Source organism: Atractosteus spatula, chromosome 3, assembly GCF_055471065.1.
Source record: "Atractosteus spatula isolate fAtrSpa1 chromosome 3, fAtrSpa1.hap1, whole genome shotgun sequence".
Taxonomy (NCBI): Eukaryota; Metazoa; Chordata; class Actinopteri; order Semionotiformes; family Lepisosteidae; genus Atractosteus; species Atractosteus spatula.
The window spans coordinates 6,779,834-6,803,358 of NC_142708.1; the positions used below are offsets into that span (position 1 = coordinate 6,779,834).

Sequence of the window (23,525 nt, forward strand, 5' to 3'; positions counted from 1 at the left end):
GAGGAATTTTGACCTATGCCGATTTGTCATGCAATTATGTGAAGATGAAAACAACCCTTAATTAAAAGTGGTTAGCGACTATGGTTGCGAAAGAGGCTCAGCTGAATCTGGTGCTGAAGTTGGCGTTCAGTGAGGCAAGAGTGCACAGTGCCCGTGTTGCACGTCACACTGATGCCACAAATCACCAGCAAAGGACGACTGTGACATGGACTGCAGAAACACAGAACATTTGTCAGATATCTTTTAATTGCCTCTTCACATTGCCTAGAGGATGTAAATAACGTATCAAGGTAAAAACCTACAGTAAGTCTTTTTCATAAGTCCCCACTTCTATCTCAGTTTTTCCCATTTTTCATTCGTAGTTTATTTTTACTATCAGCGTGTAACACTCTGCTCTCGTTTGCACTAAACATCACCTGCCAGGTGTTTGGCTAGCTTTTGCATTTTATCTATGTCTAGGTATGTAAAAAAATCTTATATAAACTGTTGATATGAAACACTGTTGCCAAAACACTACGGTGAGTAATTTGAGTTAATTACAGTAAAACAGCAATTACCGAAAGTGATGACAATAGTGCACCACTGTCAACGGAAGTCACAAATTTATCATGAAACAACAATCTGTCACCACAGTTGAGAGGCAAAAGTGAAAGAACTACAGGGAGTCCTGTGGTGGGGTTTTAAATAACTAGTTGAAATAAAGCCTTAACTGAGTGGATCAATTTAATCCTTTTCTAATGTCTAATCCAGGTAATGAATACACAGACTTACAAACCCCGCTGGACTGTGGCCCTCCAGTTGGGGACCTCTGGGTTTTGGGGTGACAGACTCCTGGGCACCTGGTGGAACAGAAGAGCATTCCATTAAATAAAATGGACTTCATATAACCAGTTGAGCACGTATACTCAGCCCATATTGTTCATACTGTACATATGAGCCTTTGAGTATATAGGGAAGATATGTCTTTTTCCTCCAAAATGATAATACACACTGACATCTGGGGTGAAATTGCTCCCCAGTGAATTGTATCATAAATATTACAGTCTCAATTAGAACACATCATTCATTACCTGTGCTTGTGGTTTTTCATTACACTGAAGTGTTCACTAAGTGTTGTGTAAATAAGAGGCTCTGAATGTCTGATCTCAGAAACAAACTCCCAGTCCTGGGCCAAAAATATTACTTTACTAGCTTCAGCTGTTTACTTAATCCAACCAACCTCAACATGACTAACCTGGTCAACTGTAAACATAAGAGCAGCTACAAACGAGAGCAAACCATTTGTCTCATCTAAGCCCGTTTGGTAATTAGTAGTTAATTGATCCAAGAATCTCAGTCAGCCAGGTGTTTCTTAAGTATAGCCAAAGCACCAACTCCAATCACACGGCTGCGTAGCTTGTTCCATACACCCGCAACCCTTTGGGTAAAGAGGTGCCTCCTGTTCTCAATTAATAATATAGAAATAATATTCCCAGAGGTCAGACTAGGTTATCTTTCGAGCTGTGGGATTCTATACTGTCAGTTCAGTTCAGTTTGCTTGTCATAGGCACAAGTGCAATGGAGTGTATTATGAAACTATTTGAATGTGTGCTCCCATACAAAGACATTAAGGAATCATCATGCTTAATCACAGAACAGCAGCAGCAACAATAACAAAGGTAAATAACACACACCTTAAAAGTCAGCACAAGCAGAGTGCAAAAAAAAAAGATTATTTTAGAAAGATTGAATGATTTGAAGTTAAATGATTTGTCGCTTTCAGATTCCGAAAGATGTTTGGCCTAACGTTTATCCTTATTCTGCGCAGGGCTCCGAGAAGTCTCCCAGTCTCCCGGCCGGCACAAAGCCCCCCGCAGTGCCAGGAGACAGGGAAAACTCCGTCCGCTTCGCATTCACTGAGCTGGAAAGCACCCGGAGAGATCCGTGAAGCTGCTGCAATCGGAGCCTTTGTCGTCACCTGCATTGCAGGAGTCATCCAACACCGCGGGCGGAGGCCTGGGCTGGACGTGTGCCTTTGGGAGCCCCCGTTCTCTCTTCCACATCCTTACGGGGATAGGAAGAGAGATCCCTCCATCGGGCCATTTCCCGTAACAGTCTCCTGGCGTATTGTGAAGCGAGTGCCATTGTGAGGAGCGGTGATAGAAGCAGATAGCGTGCCAGTGTCACATCCACCCTCCGCCGTCCAGGCCCGGCCCGGCCCAAATCCCAGAACAGTGTGTCACCAGGACCCTCCCGCCTGCCCGCCCGAGGCCTGGCTGATCTCTCACCGTTCTGCTCTCGCAGGCTCCTGTGATGCGGGAGGGTGTCGTGTAATCTTGCCGAAAATATTCTCAATGAGGAGCCGCCGCTGGTCACATTGTCAATTAGACTCCACTGCCCAACAGTGCAGTCCTTAGGTTGGCATGGCGATTTGGTGGTTAGTACTTCTGTCTCACAGCAGAGGGTCCGGGGTTTGATTGCGGGACAGCTCGTCCTTCTGTGCGAAGCCTACAGGCTCCCCCCCCCCCCGTTCACAGGGATTTTTGGCGGGTTTCCTCCCACATTCCACAGGCATGCAGCTACCAAGTCTCCCTATTCGCGAGGAGAGGAAGGGGGGCCCCGGAACATGACAAGTGTGGAAACAGCTCGGAAGCCGAGAAACGTCACATAACGAGGGGAGAATAAAGAGAAGACAAAATCCACTGCCAGGTATGACAGGCATGGAAAAATATACCCATCCCAATTTCCACTGGTCAGGCTTTCATTATGATGAAGATCCTTTAAATCCCACCAGAATGTCCTGCAGACCGAAGGGGACTCTTTAACGGGGCAGAAGGAAATGAAACATTGCCCCGACTGCACGACATCTAGACGTTTTTCTTACATTTGACTTGGAAATGAAGGTGACTGTTGTTGTAAGGAATCCTTCTTTATTAAAATGCCAATGGAAAGAAAACCCCTTCGGCAGTAGGTACTGTAGGACTGTGAAAACACGATAGGAACAAGAACCTTGGTTTAAAACTGGTGTCTGGCTGTAGGGAAAAGCTGTTTGTGGCGTTGAGGCAGGTGGGCGCAGGACATGCCGGTGTGCCTCCATGTGAGATTTTCTGTTTCGTCACACAAAGTCCGTGCATTCCAACAGAGATCTCACTCTGTCTTGAGCATCTGTTTCTTGTTTTTTTTTTACACTGGTTTCCTCCCAAGGTCCGGATGAACGCCCAGAGACACCCAAATATTCGGATGATCGTCTGACCTTTAAATTGAAATCCGTAACACGGTTCTAAACAAGTGACAAGGAACTGCTTTGTTTTTGCATTTTCACTTTTCACTTGTTTGAGTATACAGGCAGTGCAAGAGACTGTTGTGTACGTGGGCTGTATCTACTGAAAATGGCACCTCTCTGACCGTTACACTGCTTTCAGCAAAGAGATATGGTCTGGCAGGACTGGACACTGCATGTGGGGGCTGTGACTGTGCTCTTAGAGTTCTTGGGCTCACAGATTGAAGAGAGCAGGGTTATTTGCTGTCAGAAATGTTTTCATGCAAATGTAGGTGCAGTCTTCATCTCCCTCATGTAAGGTGTAAAAAATGCTGAGTGAAGCTGGAAAAGTATTTGGCTATTCCAAGATGCTTTGCATTGCAAATTAAAAAAAGTCATTCCAGGTTTTCATTTTGAAAAATAAGTATAACCATTTTGTCCTTTTGACAAAGATGCCTACAGTACAATGAGCTCTCAGAAGACAAGTATGGGGGACAGTGAAGGCCAGAGGGAAAAGGAGCTCATTAGGCTGAGGTCATAAATAACTAAAACATTCTGTCTTCTTGACTTGCCAAACCTGTATCGCGAATCTCATATGATGACCTGTAACCTCGACACAGGAGACTTTCAGAAAAAAACAAGTTTTCCTCAAAGAGCCACTGTAGAGGAGAAACAACAATATAGTTCGGCAATTGGATTCATAAAAAAAATTATCCCTGTTGTTGCTGAAGCTGCACCGACAGATTTTTGGATGCAAATCTGGAGTTGATGTATTTTATTATCACCCTTTCCTTAATTGCTGTCAACTTTTAATCATGTGAAAAAGATACACTGTGAGTGTTTTGTAAACAAGGATTCATCTGATCCTCCTATTTTTCTTCTTCAGGACCTCATTGAAAAACAGACCATGGATTTCTTGGGTTGGGTTTCAGGGGATGGTTATGGAAAAAAAAATGAGATTGTTTTTCTACATTATGGTGCAGTTTTGTGCCGGTTCTTCCCCACACCCTCCAGAAAACTGATCAGCAAACACGTACGTAAACTAGCAAAGCCACATCAATACCTACCGCCAGCCACTTGCCTTGTTCCCCTTGACTGCTCTGTGTGTACAAACATGTTCATGCCATTACCAAAAGAGTTATTAACTTCAGAATTTTATAACACAAGCAAAACAGAAACCGTCTCAGTAAGCACAATGCTTTTATTTTTGTTACTGAAATAATTGAAAGCTGAGAGCTTCCTCCAGCAGCACAACAGGTTGAGACAGGATCAAACTGAAAGATAACTTCAGCTCTAACAGGCCAAAAATACCTCCAATAATGCAAGAAAGCAAAACGTCTGAGCTCCTCCCTTCTCTTCTCCTTTCAGTAGCTGTGTACCTGCTGAAATGTGGCATCTGATTGATTCAAATCTCCTCAGTGCAGGGCAAGAACAGTGCAGTGCTGTGGGTCAAGGGAGCAAATGTAAGGCCAAGCATTTCTACTGTCTCACACTGATTTTCCTGAACCGTTAAATAAACTGGTATCTAAAGACACTTGCATCTGCAGGGCTTAATTACTCATCTCTGATCGGGCTCCTTGGTCCTGTTTTTTCATTTTGTCTCCCTTTCTCCTTTGTGGGTTTGAAAGTGCATTTAAAACTATAAATGCACGAAGTCCAGATTTATTTTAGAAGGGTAAAGTTGCACAGCTAACAAAACACAGCCTCTTGGCACTTGCTGAACGTGGCAGTGCAGGACTTCGGCGGACTCTTTGACAGCTCAACATACTTTTCGTTGTTGAATTGACCGCTGTGTTGAAGAACACATTTAGACAAGGATTAATGGGAACAATTATTTCAATTGGAATGGAAAACAAATTTGCCCAGGCCTGCCCTAGAAGATGCTGGTTCCCGTTATTCAGAACGGAAACTTTTTTCCTGTCTCACTAGTGTTTCCACTCGCTTATCAACACTTTGGGACTGAAATCCTGATTTGGTGAATTGGGCTCTAGCAACAACAGACTTGGCAGGAGAAGCTCATGCGGCTGTCTTAGTGAATTATGCCAGAAGGAGGCTCAGTTCTGAAGAAATACTGAAAAAGACCACCTGGATACAAACTCTTCTATACAACACAGCACATGTCTACAGAACAAAGGAGGGGGATTGTGGCTTTGTTTTTCTAATCCCATAAAACTGGCTACTTTATTTTCTGAGCACTTGCTTGTCTTTTACACCAAGTTGTTTGATGCTAATGGCTAACACAGCTCCATGAAAAATGATGGGAAGTTTCACTTTCCTGGAATTGTGCCCCCAAAGACTCCTTTCATCCCGGCTTAGGGAACAATGTTTTCTGAGCAGAGTTGAGCATGCGCGACATTGGGAGAGAGATGACGGTAATTATGTCGGCTCTGCTGGACTCCGGCCCAGGCTTGTACCTCATTCCGGAGCTGGAGATGAAAGAATCCAGCCCAGGTGAAGGTGAAGGCCATGCTCAGCCATGCTGGAACAGATTGGAAAACAGGTACAGGCAAACCTCTCTAGCCGGTCTCTATTTTCCTCCTGGCTAAACATACCACCAGGGAGAAGAGCTGACAAACAGTTTGCAATCATGACCATTTTAAACAGCACTTCAAATTTCGAGCCTTCACAATCCACCCCAAGCCGGGAAGGCTAGAACATGCCGGTAGCATATAAATAAATTAGATTTTTGAAGCTTCTCAGTTTCATAAGTATTCAGTCTTTGCTGTGATAACCCTTTCGAAAAGCCAAAGGATATAGGTAAAATATTGCAGTAGAGGCTAAAATAAACAGCCCCGAACTCCAGAGGACCTGATTGGCTGGAAGAGGGTGGGAAAGGCAGGGTCAGACTCGCAACACCTTCACCTTGTCCGAGCTGCAGCCGTCACTGCAGGCAACGTCAGTGATGTGGACCTTCCACCTGCTGCGAAATGAGCCGTGTGCAGAGAGTGCGGTCAATAAAACATGACAAAAATAAAACGGAAAACAACAAAAAAGAACACAGATATAATGATATGAAAGCATGTAATTACTTTTGCCGCCCACGGATCTGTTTTCGACTGTTGTGCACTAGAAACCCAGGGGGATTTCTCTGAAGACAGCCCCTCCCTTGTGAATGGGTGCAAGGGGTGTAACCTGGCAGACTAACCACACTGCAAGGGCAGCATTAAACCCCACTTTACGGTTCAGAATCCGATCACACCTTTGAGAAAGGCAACAAAAGCGACTGCCTGACAGAACATGTTTTTTGTGTCCCACGCTCAGGAGCTGCTGCTGGGTCGAACAAAAGCTGAGAACATTCCTTCGAAAAAAAGGCATTTTGTTCATCTGATCCTCTATTTTCTCACTTGCAGTTGATCGTTTCTCCCTCATTAGAAACACTTTTACTTGGCATTGTCTTTGTCCTTTTGCCTCAGAGGAAAGGGGTGTCTGTGGTGTGTCTGAACAGAACCATACTGGCGACACCTGTACGTGCCATGAGTCCGTTGTTGAAAGGGAGTATCATTCCTGCTGTTTATTCATGTGTTTTTTTTATAATGGTTTGGGCAGTACAGCAGTGTTGTGGTTAGTGCTGCTGCCTCACAGCTCTTTGATCCCGAGTTCAATCGTGGACTGAACACCCTCTGTGTTGTGTTTGCTCTCTCTGTAGAAATGGGTCTTCTCTGGGTGTGCAAGGTTTCCTCTCATATACCAAAGACATGCTGCCTGGAATAACTGGTGTCTTGAGCTTGAACTTGCATGTACAGTATGTGCATCCCATGAGGGCCTGCCATCCCATCCCAACTCTCCCAGCTTCAAGAAGCAGCTGGGCAAGGTCCTAAGCCATTTAACTAATAACAATAAAGTGTACTGGATGGAATGAATGTCCTCATCTCCTTTGTGACCTTTCTTATGCTCCCTCTTTGCACCCCAATTCCAGAATAGGCTCCAGGTGGGCTCAAGTGCTACCAGGAATAAAGAGCTCTCTGACAATGGGTGGGTATAAAATTTGGCATTGCCAAGAATTTTCCTTTTTACACAATTATAGTTAGAATGTTATTCATTTTTAGTGTTACTTCACTCATAGATGTAAGGGAAAGTGCAGGACGGTGAGCTTTTTTCTCCTGAACATCTGAGCAGATAATAAACAGATAATCTGCACCTGCCATTTATTGTTCTACCCAGTGTTCAGGTGAAGATAATAATCCCCACACTTATACAGCGCTTTTCTGGACACTCCACTCAAAGTGCTTTACAGGTAATGGGGACTCCCCTCCACCACCTCCACCTGTGTGTCATCCCCACAGCAGCTATAGTGCACCAGTACACTCCCCACACACCAGCTATCAATGGGGAGGAGAGCAGAGTGATGAAGCCAGTTCACAGATGGGGATTATTAGGAGGCCATGATTGGTAAAATCAGGGGGAAATTTGCCCAGGACACCAGGGTTACACTCCTACTCTTCTTGAGAAACACCCTGGGATTTTTAATGACCACAGAGAGTCAGGACCTCAGTTACACTTCTCATACTAAGGATAGCACTATATATTAGGGGACATTAGGACCCACACAGACTACAAGGTGAGAGACCCCCTACTGGCCCCACTAACACCTCTTCCAGCAGCAACTGTAGTTTCTCCCAGGAGGTCTCCCCTCCAGGTACTGGCCAGGCTCACACCTGCTGAGCTCCAGTGGGCTGCCAGCAGGGAGGTGCAGGGTGATATGGCTACAGGTGTGTTGAAAGCAGCTCTGCCCCTGCTGGGATTTGATCATGGCCAGTCATGGGCAGCACTGGGCCCACGACGGGAGTTGTGTTAGAGCGCGGTATTATCCAGGAACCAGCCCTGGGACACTAGCCCTCACTGCAGGAGAGATGCAGCTCTCACTAACAACAAAAACAAATTGAACAAGGTGAGACGGACTGGTGGCCAGATTACTGGCACATCCTTGGACTCAATAACATGTCTAACGGTGTGACATATTATTAATATTACTAATGTTGCACTCAGTATTAATCTTATATGACCTCTCTCACCCACTCTTTTTGGAATATACAAGATCCATTTTATAAACACTGAGAAACATTTATGTCATTTACACCTAAAAGCATTCAATTATTGAACGATGAAAAGATTGTTTGGAGGTAGGGATCTTATTATTGATCTTATTATGATCTTATAGGGATCTTATTATTACAGCTAACTGCCTATTCTTAAGCTCATGGTACTGGATTGTGTTCTGACTGGGCAATGTTGTTAAATGCTGTTTTGCATCATGGTATTGCACTGCTTCTGCATTGTCTAATTGTCCTATACGTTATACCCCATGACCTCCCGATGTGCAAGACAATTTCCCTTAGGGGTAATAAAGGTTAAATCAATTCAACCCTGTAGCCAAGCTACTCACAGCGGGTGTAGCAAGCTAGAGCCACCCCGGCCAGCTCAACCCATCCAGCTCCAGTGCTGTGCCACTGCCCGGGGAGTCCAGATCACAGTGTCCTTTATCTGGACCACTGGGCTACACAGGAATTCACAATGCCACCCCTCCTGCTTGAGTCCTCCAGGAGCGCTTCATGCTTAATGATAGTTCTACTGTATTTACCCAGAGAGAGCGCTGATGTTCAGTGCTGCGTCTCTGTCCCATACACAGATATATTGCTGTTGTTTCAGATACACATGGGTCACCTTATTGTTTCTTTTTATTTCCTGTTATTTGGGAATTTGCAACGAGAAAATTGTCTCACAGGATATTGTGACCTCAATTGGGTAATACTCAACATATTTACATACAATAGAATACAAATCTGTTTAGCATTTCCAAATGCTTTTTTTAAAAAAACAGAAGTTTCGCCTGTGCAAGAAGGAATAGACCATATTTACATTATCTGAAGGCACTGCTTTGGAGAACCCATTTTCAGCTGGATTTTAAAATATTCAGAGTGATAAAAAGCAATCGGATACTGAGAAAGAAATGGAAAGGGCTCGTTTTAATTTTTCCAACAGCATCTTGGCTAAATAAACATATACATTAAAGATTAGTTACATATTTGCCAAAGACTTACTCTGCTGAACACTTGTGAAGTTGTGTCAGTGAAAATGCACAGGAGCTCCTAGCAGAAGCAGTTTCGTTTCTAATAAGAGAGGGACGACTCTGTGAGCCCCTTCATTGTGCACACTCTCAGTAGCCTTTACCTACCCTTAATAAACGTACATGAGAACAACTTGAAATGTTTTTCCATGACAAATCTAATGTCGCTCAGCTATTTTTTGTATTTCAATAATCAGAACGTGCCCCATTCATTTTCTGATTATAATGAAGATATCCTGTTTTTGAAAGAAAACCATCCAAGACATTAAATAATCTTTAATACAATAGTAAGTTCAATCAAAACCCTTGACCTCTGTTCCTCTGTGAAGTAGATATTTGACAGCCATTAAAGAACTTCTGTACATCCAGAATAATTACCTTCACTGCTACCCAGCGGGCTAAGACTAGTGTAAAAATAGAAGAATTTGCAAACTCTATAGAAACAGGAAAGACAAGTTATTAATTGAGATTCAGGCAAAATTCAAACATTCAGGGCTAGGCAATTGATATACTGTAAATGTGAGTATGTAGTGTAGCACAGGTGTATATGTAGCAAAATCAGAACAGATTCTTTATTGCTTAATTAGCCAAAGTGTTGCAGATGATTTTCCCAGTTACAGTAAGTACTAGCTGGAGCAAACTCTTTAAATGGCCTGGAATCCAGGCGATATAAACTCTCAGAACTGAAGCTAGAGTTCAAGAACCAAGATTGAATTCTCTTGTCCTGTAGAGATAACCATGAAAACCAAAGACAAACACAATGACAGTCATGAGACTTCCAAATTCACAGCCCAGTCCGCATGTACAAGAAAAAGGCCTTTATTTGTACAAAAATATCTCCTTGGCCTAACAACAGGGACATCTGATACAGTACAAAAATACTTGGACAATACTATGGGATTTATACATTTCAAACTGGATTGGCAAGGTTCAGAAAACTGTGCCAACATTATAAAAAGATCTGGTAGAGACAGTTACATGTTCCTTATAAAAGAGCTTTAAAAATGAAATTAAAATATTCTTCACAAGTAACAAAATATGTAGAAAGGTCTATCTAAGATACTCACCATGACAAAATCTTCAGAAAGGTTAAAAACAGACTCTTACTGGTAACTTTATATAGATCACATGTAGTAGAAAAACCTATAATCATACAGAACATACAGCATGTGCATGCAAAGTGGAGCTGGAAAGAATCCGGGGTATATTTTCCTTACCAAGCTAATTATATTTCAGAGAACTGGTCAAATAACTAGAACGTAGATTTTCACAAAGCTTTTTGGTTTGCTTTTAAAGAATTAAGAAAAAGTACAATCCTGTTTAAACCAAACTCCAGGAAACACACAATGCCGAGGAAGAACGCGGTGCTATACATGTGTATTTACAGAGGACAGACAGCTCACACAAGTTGCTTTAGAGCAGGGGCCTTCAGGGGTCGCTGAAGCAGCTAGTGCTGTGGGTCCGCTGAGAGCAGCGCGAGACTTAAGATGTCCCCACTCTCGTCACGGGGGCGGTATCGATCCGAGCCCCAGCAGAGCAGGCCTGAGAGATCAAGCAGGGGAAGGGCGTGGCAAGTGTCCGGGAGGAGAGGGGTGGGCTTGGCGGTCTGTCCCTGGGGGGGGGGGGGGCTGCTGGGCTCACGCCGTCTCCTTGGGGTTGAAGCTGGACAGCTTGGCTCCCTCCTCCCCGCCTCTCTCCTCTCTGTCCCGAACCTCTCCCTCCACATGGTAGCCAACCATCAGCTGGTACACCACCACACCCACAAACGAGCCAATGAAGGGGGCAAAGATGGGCACAAAGAACCAGTAGTCATTAGCCCTGAATGAAGAGGAAGAGAGAGATCGCCCATTATGGCCCAAGACTTCATCTTTACTATTTCCAACCACCCCCTCATCACAGAATAACCGATCGTCATATTCCTAGATACAGACTTTCCATCAGTAAACTAAAAATATCTGACCACAGAAGCTAAGCAAGGCTGGGCCTGCCCAGTGCTGGGCTGGGAGATTTCTAAGGAAGACCAGGTTGCTGGTGAATCTGCAGGACGCTTCCCGCTGGACGGGAATTTCCAAAAACCAATGTCCAGTGTGGCGAAAACAGGACACTGCTGTACAAGGCACTGTTTGAATGACACGTTAAACTCAGGTCCCAGCTACTTAAGTCGTTGAAGACTGCATGGCCTTTTGAAAAGCTAGAGTTGTCTATACAGTTATTCCGATTACCTTGTACTTTGAGCTTGCTTAAATCTGTCTTTTTTTAGCTTCCCACAATTCAATCGGTGTGCCAATTTATCCCTTTTCTACCGGATCTGCCGTTGAGTGGGGCTGCACGTCGCCCACGTGAGCACTGCAATGCATGAAGCGTTTAGGGACCCCTGGGGGGTGAAAAGCCCTTCGTAAGGAATTGTTTCGGTTTGTGCTCCTGCAGCCCTATTTTGCAAGAGGAAGCGGGCGCAGACAACGGGTTTGCCGGGGGAAACGTGATGATGAACATCCCGAATTTGAACGAGGCGCTCCCTCGGCTGGTCAGAAGGAAGCCCGCGTGAGGGGACTTACGTGAAGACCTCGCTGCCCCAGCCAGCTATGGAGGTGAAGAGCCGCGGGCCCAGGTCTCTGGCGGGGTTGACTGCGTAGCCGGAGTTGAAGCCCATGGACAGGCCGATAACCAGCACCACGAAGCCCACGGTGAAGGCTTCCAGCCCGCGTGGGATGGGGTTGTTGTAGGGGTCCACGATAGCCAGGATACACACCACCAGGGCGGCAGTACCAATCAGCTGAGAAATAAAACAAGAAGGAGGAATTATCCTTTTACCGAAACCGATGTCAAGACTACGCTAACAGCTCTCTATTGATTAACAATCTTTTTCATGGATCATTACTAGAAATAGGGTGGCAATGGAGGTGTAGTGGTCAGCATTGCTGCCTCTGGGTTCAATTCTGGACCTGCAGTGCCGTCTGTGAAGTTCTGCATGTTCTCCCCATATTGGCTAGGGTTTACAGTTTCCCCCCGCAGTCTGAAAGCATACTGGTGGCATAAAGGCACAGCATGCATAAATGAACATCTTGGACTGGGGCAGGGGGCACGTACGTGCTGAGACAGGGTCGAGGATTAAGACGACCTTAACCCAGAGCTCCTTCACCCCCATTGCTCACATGAACCATGAACCACTTGTCCCAGGATAGTGGTTCCAAGGCATCATTCACCTGGGGGACTGCTGATGCTGCGACGAGCAGACCCAAGTGCCAGACTGCACCGTATGCTGCAGTGAAGTCAAGGAAAGACACGCCAGTTTTGGGAGCTCTGCGCCAGGCATGTCTTGGACTCACCTGGTCAAATAAGCCGTTGATCAGGGTGAGGTGGTTGGAGGGGTAGGTGGCGAAGATGCCAGCAGTCGCATTTGTTCCGGTCACCAGCAGATCCCCACCAGCGAAATTCCACAGGGCATCTGGAGGGAGGAGAAATATGACGGCCAGGGAGTGGTGATGTTGAGTAGGGGATCTACTCATTCGACAGGGGCCAGAGCCCCACAGAAATAACCCAACAGACTGAGGAAACTAAATGTGACTTTTGAACATAGAAAGAAAGATGGCTGTGGCATGAGATCTAGCAGTCACTACCACCCCCTGAGGGCCAAATGGACAGCCCGGGGTTTGTAAATCCAAATTATTGCAGGGTTTTTTTTACTCCTAATGCAGAGATGTCAAACTCGGTTCTTGGAAGAACAAGCTCCTTCTCCTTTTCCCCCCAGAGCTCTTGCCAAATGTTTGGTCTAACTATTTAACTTCATTCATCTGATGAGGCTCCAAGGTATTTTGTAGATAGCAGGGCCTTTAAAAGACCTCAAGACAAATCCTAGATAAGATGAAAAACAATCACAAGCTACTGAGATCACAGACCACAAGACACCCAGACCTACAAGAACAGAGTCTGAGATGCCTGCTCCTAGGGGCTTCCTTCCTATACCTACCAAAGTACAGGCCGAAGATGATCCCAGAGCCCAGGAAGGCTCCCAGTGTCTGGGCCAGAAAGTAAGCAGGGAGTTTCCTCCAGGGATCTCTCCCAAGCAGGCACAGGGCAAAAGTCACCGCCGGGTTAAGATGTCCTCCTGGGAGAGTATAAGAAAGGGAATGAGATTTACTTCTCTACAAAAAAATCTAACTTGGTGTTTTGGCATCTTCTGCAGTCTTAGCCAAAGGTCGCTGTGATGAAGATACAATTTCCCACACTCCTTTGCATCAGCTCTTCTCTTTTTTTTTTTTTGCCTGAAAAGGCTTGAGAAGTCAAAAACAAACTGGTGCCTTCCGGTTTTTCGTATTCTGACTGAAGTTTAAAGTGCTTTTAAACTGCCTGATTTTCAGCTCTCAGGTTTCAGGTCAACACGGAGTTGCATGCTCGAGCCTTGGGAACTGGCTTCCATGCTGTGACTGGAACAGATACTCCACAGTGGAAAAGTTGTATTATTCTTGTTTCTAAAGAGGAAACAAAAATAGTTTCCAGTGGTTGTTTTTGTGGGCTATTCCATTCTGGTAACCTGTAATTAGAGAGCAGTTAAATACGCCCAGACAAGTAGGAGACTATTTCCCTATTTTAATAGAAAAGGCCTTTAAGACAGAGGCAAAGGAACTGTTAATCTGCAGAGTGCATCTCACAAGGATTACTAGAACACAGAGAAATTCAGCAGTAATACAGTACTTAATTTAGTCAACTGCAGACAGGTTAATTCACCATGTTACAGAAACGATATTGTTACTATAGAAACCGTTCAGAGAAGAGCAACCAGATTCATTGCAGTACTGAAGGTTTTTAGTCTTGAGCAGAGAGAAGACTATGATCAGAGCCGTTACAAGTACTCAAAATCTTCAAAGGCACCCAGTGGACTTCAGTGAAACACAAACCAAAAGACAAGTGAAAATTTTGTGGAGGTGCGCTTAAAACTGGGAACAAGAGGCTCTTCTTCACCCGGAGGATCCATCTGGGAGCATGGAACAAGACAGCCAGCCAGACCATGGAAGCTGACGTCACTCAAGAAAACAGCTGGATGACATATTGGACTAATAACCGTCAAGCTGGCTAGATGGGCCCAGACTGCTTCTTCGCATCTGAAGCCTTTATATTCTTAAAGCTCACGTTGTCAAATGATGGTTACCTTTTTGTCACAATCCAGTTGCTTTCAGGTCTACAAAAGATACAATGTTTTGCTCGCCGAGTCTAAAATATGGATAATTCTAATAATATAAATTGAACACTGTAGAATCTGAAATTAACTGGGAGGCACTGCATGGGATTACCAGTTTCTCAGGGCAAATACTTTGAGCTCATGTAGCGTTACACTTTGTGCACAAAACAGCTGTTAAACCAACAACGCCTTTGAAAATGATTCTTATTTTGGTCTTTCGAAGCACGGCAGTAATACAGCACAGGCTTGACCATACAGTCTTCCCCGGCTCAGACAGAGCAGCAGTGGCAGCCTGTTCTTTCATGCTTGGAGAGGAGTTTCATTTCCGTCAAGGACTTGGTCTGGCATATGCCCCTCCTCCTCAACAGGTTTCTGCTTTCTGAAATGACTCAAACCAATACAGGCTGTCCCTTGTCAGGCCTGTGTGAAGTCGCATAGTGCCTATGAGACTATAACTGAAAAGTCATGGACATTTGATCTCAGTCCTTAACTGAACTGATGATCTACTTTAAATACTAGAAGGCAATGGGCCAAAACTTTTTTCTAATAAAGCATAAAAAAACTATAAAACAAAGTCAATTTGGGTATTTTTTGTGCTTTTACAGATGATAAATTATTGATCTTCCATTGCTTGATAATCCGTGACCCAGATTTAGTGCATTTGCTTATAGCTGTACAGACACAGAGCTGAACCACCATGGTACTCACCTGACACCTGTCCGCAGATCAGGATTCCTAGGGTAGCCGCAAAGCCGAAAGCAAAGTTCACGGTCATGAACATACCATGAGAGCCACCGCTAAGCACCACCTGAGCCACTGCACCACAGCCGAACATCTGGCAACACGAAAACAGAGCACTGTCAGCAAGCCCATAAGATCAGATAAGATCACTTTATTGGCCATATACAATTTCTTGCATTAGGAATTCGACTTTTCACATACCCCAGCTTGCTCTCCATGAGACACAGACACACAGACAAGGAGAGAAGCTGGGGATCAGAGCACAGGGTCAGCCATTGTACAGCACCCCTAGAGCAGTGGGGGTTAAGGGCCTTGCTCAGTGGCCCAACGGAGTAGGACTCCTCTGCTAGCCGTGGGGTTTGAACCGGCAACCTTCCGGCCACAGGTGCAGATCCTGAGCCACAGAACCACCGCTCCGCCCCAGACTCTTGGCGATTGCTGGATTTGAACCCACTTATAAGTCAGTCACTTAAGCGATCACGCCACAGACGCAATAGTACAGTCCATTTCCCCATGTGCTGTACCTTCACCCTGACATCACTGCACTGCATTCTCCAAAAACCACATTCCAAAGAGAGATAATGACTAAAATAGTATCCCTTTGAACACGAGTCAATCTTCATATTCATCTAGAAAGGATAAACTAAACCTCTCCGGGTCAACATAAAACAGAAAGAGCTTTTCAATCTGGGCATCTCAGGAATTCAGCTGTAAAGAATCAGCATTTAGACAAAGTCAGGAATGTAAGGATATATACCTTTAAAGAATGTAATATTAGAATAGTACAATGCACTAGTAAAACCATATTCAAACAATATTCAAAATAAGGTCATCACATTACAAAAAAAGATTACTATCCAGGGAAGAGTAATCCGAGTCACTCCTGGGCACAAAACAATGTCCCGCTGTTTGTGAGGGTCTGTTATAGAAAAACACCTGAGGAAAGAATTATTTCCAGTGCAAAAATAAAAGACTTCATACAGCAAAAGCTGTTGAGATCCCTATTACTGGCAATTGGGAAAACCCCTCATTATTTCATTTTTTTATGATGTCAACATTTTATTTGTGGATATGGAATAATTTCAGATGAGTTTTTTTTTTTGTTTATCCAAAAACAGGAAACAGTAAATACAGCTTTCATTGGGCAGGATTAGCCGTTTTCTGGGACAAATACTTTGAGCTCGAGTAGCACTCCAGGTTGGGAACGAGATGGCTGTTAAATCAGTATCTACAGTGAAAAGCTAACAGTTTCTTTGCACAAAGGGTAGTGGGAGCGAGGAACAGGCCGCCCAGCCACGATGTTAAAGCCAGTGCCATCACGTCTTTCAGAAACAACTGGAAGACATTCTCAGACTCATGTGGTACGAGCAGCCAAATCAGACAGATGTGCCGAATGGCTTTCTTGTCAGCTTTGTTCCTGCTGTTGTTTGCCATGCTTTGGTAGGCAGCGAGTATTACTTTCTGGAAAGTGTTTTACAGATACGGTATTTAGGCGTTTCCTGTCCACAGCGCTAGAACTCCCCCTCTTATCTTGTTCTTGACCGTGATATTCCTGGAATAAGCTGTGCTTCCGTGACAGCTTCCCTGTTCCTTGCTACCTTGGTGACTCTTATTTTTGTGAATCTGATGTTCCAGAGCGCTCGACTGTCAGAATTAGTCATGCCTCTGCTTCTGTGCATGGGACCTGGGAGGACGCCTGTGCCATGACCTCATTTTTAAATCACAGGTTACAAAATTATGACTCATCAGAAATGGGTTATTTGTCATTTTGTTTGGTTTGAAATTAGTTGGAATCAGAAGCACAGAAAGGGACTGGAACGTGTGCCGCTACCTTTCTGGGTAACATTTCTCCTTTTGGCCCGAGCTGAGTTTTTCAGCACTGTCTCATGGAAAGTCAACAGCCAGGAGGGGGCTCTGCACAGCTCCGTTTCCCCTCCATAAGTTCCTTTCAAAGCCCAATCCCATACAGAGGCATTGTGCACCGCCTATGCTGGAAGGCACTGGGCTGTGATTACTTTCTGCTGAAGGAGAATGTGGAGGGGTGCATCAAAGAAAGTGGAATGAAAGGTCGTATTTTTTCATGCCAAAACAGACCGAGACGCAGCAGAGCCATGGATGAGCTCGTGAAAGGAGCCCATTGAGCCGCTAGCGGAATTATTCCATCAGCAGACATTCCTCCCCACTGTCCCACCTTGGAGTGACACTGTGGCACACGTAGCGCCATCGCAGCGGTGACCTTCTGGAAGAAGGAGAGCTTTGTTCAGTTTTGTCCGGGCTTCATGTAAAGCAAAGACAAAACCCTTTTTCTCCTTTGTTTATGCAGATAAGTCCATTGAGAGCAAGTTCCAGTTTACAACGATGTCCTGGAAAATAGGATTTTATTGGCACATTTTCAATACGTTTTACTCGACATAGCAGTGTCCAACACATGACTCTAGCCAGCCCTCCAGTCCAGAGACTAGAGCCCTAACCACTGCTCCATACTGCTGCCCCCAAAACTGCTCAAAAAAGCAGAAGTTTCCCATCTTGTTCTGTTCAATTAGAAGTTCCTTGTTCTGTTCCATTGTCTTGTTATAATGCATATAATGCATTCACCATTAACATTCCTAATCTCTGTATTCCACCAAGCATAAACAAGCACAAATACCATTACACAGCTCTGCAGAATGGCCATAGACAATAGAAACACTGATGTAGCCAGCAGTCCCTAATGATACAGGATACTGTGGCTGATGATTTCAGAGGTTCCAGTCTGAAGAGAGGGAAATTAAAATAAAAAATAGATTTTCTGCGCTGCCAGGTTATTTAAAAACCTGCTTACTAGTTGTCTTTTGTTTTTTCCTTTAACTGACTGATCCTCACAAGCAACTGCCTTTAATCAAGACCTGTCAGCAACCTGATCAGAGCATTTTAACACATGGAAACGGCACTCGTGGTGTTGATGCTTGGGTCCAGTTCATTCCAGATGAAACTAACACCTGTGGTGGATTTGCCAGAACACTGCTTGAAGTCTCTCGATGGAGCTGCCTGATGGGCACCAATCTACGTGTCATAGAGAGCCTCCAGGCCACAGCCAGCCCCACCTGGCACTCATTTACAGGCTGTGACAAGAACTCCGAGATCACATGACAGCTGCCAGATTAATATAGCAAATTCTCTTGCTTGAGTTGTTATCATTTGTATTTGTGCTCTGCTGATGGAGGTGGTTTTTCAGTCCCACCCTGTTTCTGAACACTAGGAATAGACTTGTGGTTTTATTATTAGTATCACAAATAACATTGCTGCTTTTGACACAACCAAGAAGAAATAAGGAGTCCACCCATCCAGAAAAGTGTTACTGGAAGGATGACATGAAATTAGTCTCGGGATGAGGTCGGGCTGCAGGCTCACCTTACATCTCCACAGAGAAGAGGCAGGTGGACACACATCTAGAAAACGTGGAGCTAATGCCATTATATTTAAGGACCAACTGGAGAGCAGCAAGCTCAAAGTAAAGGGTCGAGCACATCTGAAAGCATCCCCAAGAGCAAATATCAACATGACCCACTCTGAATTTTGGAAATCCTGGGAATTTAAAGTGTAGTTGAACGCCAATTTCAAATTAATGAATGACAGAATAGCCTCCTCTTACTTATGGCCTTTCATGCTCTTGGGATTATTTGATTCTGTTTTTACAGACAAGGAGAGCCAATTGAGGTTACTATAAAGAGAAACAAATTAGATTACTATACCTGCTGTGTGTAGGAATGCAGGACTGTTATCTCAAAACCCCAAAATCGAATGAGATATCCAAGCAAGGAATCTGTAGGCTAACCAGATACATCCGATAGCTTAGGACCGTCCTACAGTAGCTAAAACTACTGGATATTTCTAGTCTTGAATAGAGAAGAATGTGACGGATTATTATATTCAAAATCCTTAAAAGGTACTGACAAGATCAAACCAATATAGTTTTTCGGAATCAGCACAGAATGGGAAAATGCGTTTAACCCCCAGAACCCCAGGGTGCTTCCTTACACAAAGGATTGTGGGACTCTGAAGCAAATGACCCAGCCTTGTTATCACCCAGCTTCTTTCAGGAAAATAGCCCACAGCAGCTGGGCCAGATGGCTTTCTCTCATAACATTTAAAGTTCAGACTCACCGGTGCAAAAACGTACCCTGCTGTCAGCCCCATCACTCCATTAGTAATCAGTAGCATCTGCAAACACTCCCATCTTTACACAGCAACGCGACACACCATACTGCCAACAGCATCTGTTCTGTCATGCAGTGTTTAGGCTACTAAGTGCCACTGTTTTCACATCTGTCTTCCTGCTACACTGATCCCACTCATTTCCATTTCACTGCCTCAGCCTACGTGGGTACATTTAGTAGCAACAATGTGCCTGATCTGATCTGATCTCTTTGACAGAGCTTAGGGCTCATGTCCCCCCCCCCCGTTATCAAGCAAAGAAAAAGATGACAACACCTTTCAGCTTAAGTGCATACCTAAAAGCTCTGTCAGATATGTCTGCACTTAATGATCATGTTCTTTTTAAAGAAATATCTCCCAATGCCCATTTAGAAAAGAGTTAAGTGCAATTACGTAAATATCCTAGGTACAAACGCCGCTGTAAAGAGTGATCGTATCCTTAACGGGTTTTTGTTGATTCTTTCATTTAGGCTTAAACTGGAGGAAGCACCCTGGATTGCGCTGAGCACATTTTGTAATACAAAAACACCCCACATTCTGGGGGGTTCAGCCAGCCAACTCCTACTGTGGAGGAAAGTCATCGCAGGTGGGACCTGATCCGTGAGTCACCATCAGCTTGTGCGCTGTATAAACACACAGTAGCTGCACCGGTCACGGCGATTGATGGAGACATTGGCCGAGCTTCAGCTCATGCATACTTTTCCCCACACAAAAACAGCAGCTTATCCGCTCTTATCTCCCCTTTCTTTACACTGCTGTTCTGCTCTCTATCAAGGCTTCCTCAGGCAGCAGGCTTTATCAGTGCTGCTCCTGGAACGTGACAGCTGACACAGGGAGACAACAGCGTAGACCTCCCCCCATCCCTCCGTACACACACCTCCTTATGGTTAAACCCACAGTTAGCACTAAGATCCAGCTTATTAGAACCCTGCAGAAAAGGTGCAAGCACACTAAGAAATCCTCAGGGCAGGGCTCGACTCCTGAATGCTGCTCCCAGCCTCTCCTATAATTCTAGCACAGTGCGGGCTAGAATCTAGCACAGGCACGGGGTCACGACCACAGTTCAACTTAGGAGCAAAGAGTAAAGAACCAGATAAGTGTTCGACCGTGTACTGAATAACATCTGCAGCAGTGACACCCGTCTGCAGAATGGAGCTGGAAGTGCCAGAACTTTAGAGGGATTTCAAACAGAGACACATTTAAGTCCTCTTCGACCTGCCTGTATGCACTTCAAGGAAAGCAAAACATTCGGCGACTATAAAGTAGCTGATCTTGAGAAAGCAAATAAGCAGGTTTTCTTCCGAGTTATTTGTTTAGGCAAGATTGCACACAAACAAATTAACTGAAACAAATGATAGCATTAAGTCAAACACCCAAAGGTTTATTATTTAATGCTCATCTGTAAGGTGCAGAAGTGCATTAAAACTGCAGTTCACCTAAATCACCTTACACCCGCATTTGTTTCTGTGCAGGAAGCAAAAACTTTTTATCTAGCAACTTCTCATAAATAGACAACTCTTGTGCATCAAGAGCTTCTGCATCAAAATCGCCCACGTCTTGTGTTTTTTTTTCCCATTTAGAACATCTTTTCAGTTTGAAAAGGATACCTCGTCCACAGGACAAGAGCAAGGGAGGTTTCCTAAAGGGAATAAAGCCGCACTTGACAGAACAAGTCTTGGCAGGAAAGGAATCAGCTCTACAGGTGTCACAGACCCATTCCAGATATCTTTCTTTTTCATCAGTGAGTCACCCAGACTAAGGCTAACCTACAGTTTGATGAAGGGGAAGGGTGCAAACTAGAAAAAAACCCCAACTAAAGCACTATTTACAATGTATCTAAGCATCTGATAATATGAATAATTGTAGCAGGGTGGGGCTGACAATCTGCACATGGACTTACCCAGGGTGGCTGTAACTTGATTGAGTAATTGCCCCAGCAACAAGAATAAGGTCCTTCCACATTCTCATGCTGGACAATCTCACACTCAGTCAAGTCACGCCAAGAATATCCATGTGGGGGATCTCAGCCCCACCATCTTTAGGTCTTGTCTTTGAAAGCCCCAGCACCAAGACTATTCATAAATATAAAGCCAGTTGCCTCAGCCCCTTGAATTCTGAGTGCACTTAAATGTGTTGGATTTTAATTTCTAAATGCTTAAGTATGCTTTGTTTAAACAAGATGAGGATTAGTGACAGCGACGTTTAGTGACGTTTTGCATGTTTCTCTTACAACTGTCCTTTGATAAGATTCAATACAAAGAAATCCAAGTTACATATAGTTTATAATGATAAAGTATAGACCTTAAAGTAGTACTGAAGACAATGGTGGACTTGCAGTAATTAAGGTTTTAAAACTGTCACATGCACCTAAATCTTTTTAATGCAATATAAAAGCTTTAGCCTTTATTGCTTAGAATAATCCTGAGACTGAACAAAAAAAAAAGTAGTTTGCTTTGTCTTTCAATTCAGCACAATGCAAAGAAGCAGCTCCTAGAAAATGTGGACAGAGCCAGCCCAAGATGAGCTGGTCTCTGCACCCTCTTCTGCACTGTCTCCTCCGAAGTTTAAAATACAGTGCCGCTGGCTACAGGATATAACCTCCTTCTTCTCTAAAAGAAGCTTGGGACTTTTGTGTTGGGCGTATATACACGTGAAGGCAAGGAAAAATGTCGTGAGACAGGAGGCTTCATTGGAAATGACTGCAGTGTGTAAAGCAGAGATGTATAAAGAAACAGGTCTTATGCCATTACCACAGCCGAAGTGGGGGGGGTCGGGAGACCGCCAGACACTTACCACGAGAATGAGGGTCCCCAGGCACTCGGCCAGGGCCTGGCGCAGCAGCAGGTTCCTGATCTGGAAGGCCCGCGCCAGCTTGTCCATGTAGTACTTCTGCCTGCCCATGGTGCTGTCCTCCGGGTGCGAGAGGGCTTGTCCAGGTACGTCCACCGGTTCCTCTGCCTGCCAACTGGGCTCCCCGGCGCCGACACCTGCTCTTATAGGAGTGTGAGCAGCCCTCCCACTCCGGGAGCCTCTCTCCCTCCCTCCCTCCCCCCTCTCCTCCCCACCGACTCTCTCTCGCTCTCTGCCACTCTCCTCCGGCTGTTTCCAGAGCCTTGGCTCCTCTGTGACTTACACCAGGGGAGAGGGAGGCCGGCTGACTGGGTCTGTGCAGGGCTGAGCCGAGACGGAGACACAAATCATGACAGGCAGTCGCTTGCTCAACATTTCAAAAGCTCCAATTCATGGAGCACACATCAGGCTTTCAAGAAAGAAACATGCAACCCGGATGGATTGTGTGTGTGTGTCAATCCCTGTGAGGCTTACTTTCAAAAAAATAATAATTCTAGACCAAGAAGTGTGAGACCATGTGGATTAGAGCTCCATTTCCCAAAAAAGTGTTGCTCTAACCTTGGACTCCCTCCTACTGGTTGTCCCGTTTGCTGGTTTTGGATCCAGCTGCGCTCAACGAGGTCTTTAACTTGAATTAATTTTTTTTTGTGTGAAACTCTTTAAAAATGTTCAGCACCTGCTATAATGCCGAGGGTTCAAAAGGAACCTACATTTGATCCATAGCCCGAAAATGATTTTCTGAGCAGGTGAAAATAGCAGATGTAAGCCTGTTTTGAGTTCAATGAAAGCATCAATTACGTAATCGGGAGCTCAGCGCGACCCAGAACCAGCTGGTAGATCAGCGGAGGACGCTCCGTTTTCATCTGGCGTTCAGATCTTTATTTCCTCGGTCCGGGTATAACCTCTGCATCAACACGGGCACCGCCTCACATCTCTCCTTTCTCGATACTTCATCATTCACTTCGATCTTCGCCTCTCGGGTGTGTAGCAGATCGTTGACGCAAAGAAAAGAGGGCGACCGTTTCTCTTCCGCAGAAAAACAAAATTCACGAGTGTTTTTTAAGGTGCGGAAAATTCACGGGAACGGCTAGATTGCCAACAAATGCAAATGCTTAGGGAAGTAGTGGCAAGACGAGTTTCACTACCAAACAAGCATTTTTTTTCATACCCAACAAATTTTTTTTTTAATTTCGTTTGTTCAATAAAAGAAAAGCTGACGTACCGGAGCTCTGTGGCGAACGATCCGGTATCCGCCCTGCACT

The 23,525-nt window shown here is 44.7% G+C and overlaps 1 protein-coding gene across 1 annotated transcript; it reads right to left on the reverse strand.

Annotated features, from left to right (window-relative positions):
* Nucleotides 1-10,105: 10,105 nt before the first annotated feature.
* LOC148837317 (aquaporin-3-like) lies at nucleotides 10,106-23,276 on the reverse strand. The gene is made up of 6 exons (XM_088910321.1): nucleotides 22,207-23,276; nucleotides 15,187-15,313; nucleotides 13,270-13,407; nucleotides 12,629-12,747; nucleotides 11,858-12,075; nucleotides 10,106-11,120 (listed from the first exon to the last, which is right to left on the reverse strand). The coding sequence occupies exons 1-6, from the start codon at nucleotides 22,312-22,314 to the stop codon at nucleotides 10,940-10,942; spliced, it is 891 nt and encodes a 296-aa protein (XP_088766447.1). The 5' UTR covers nucleotides 22,315-23,276; the 3' UTR covers nucleotides 10,106-10,939.
* Nucleotides 23,277-23,525: the final 249 nt, after the last annotated feature.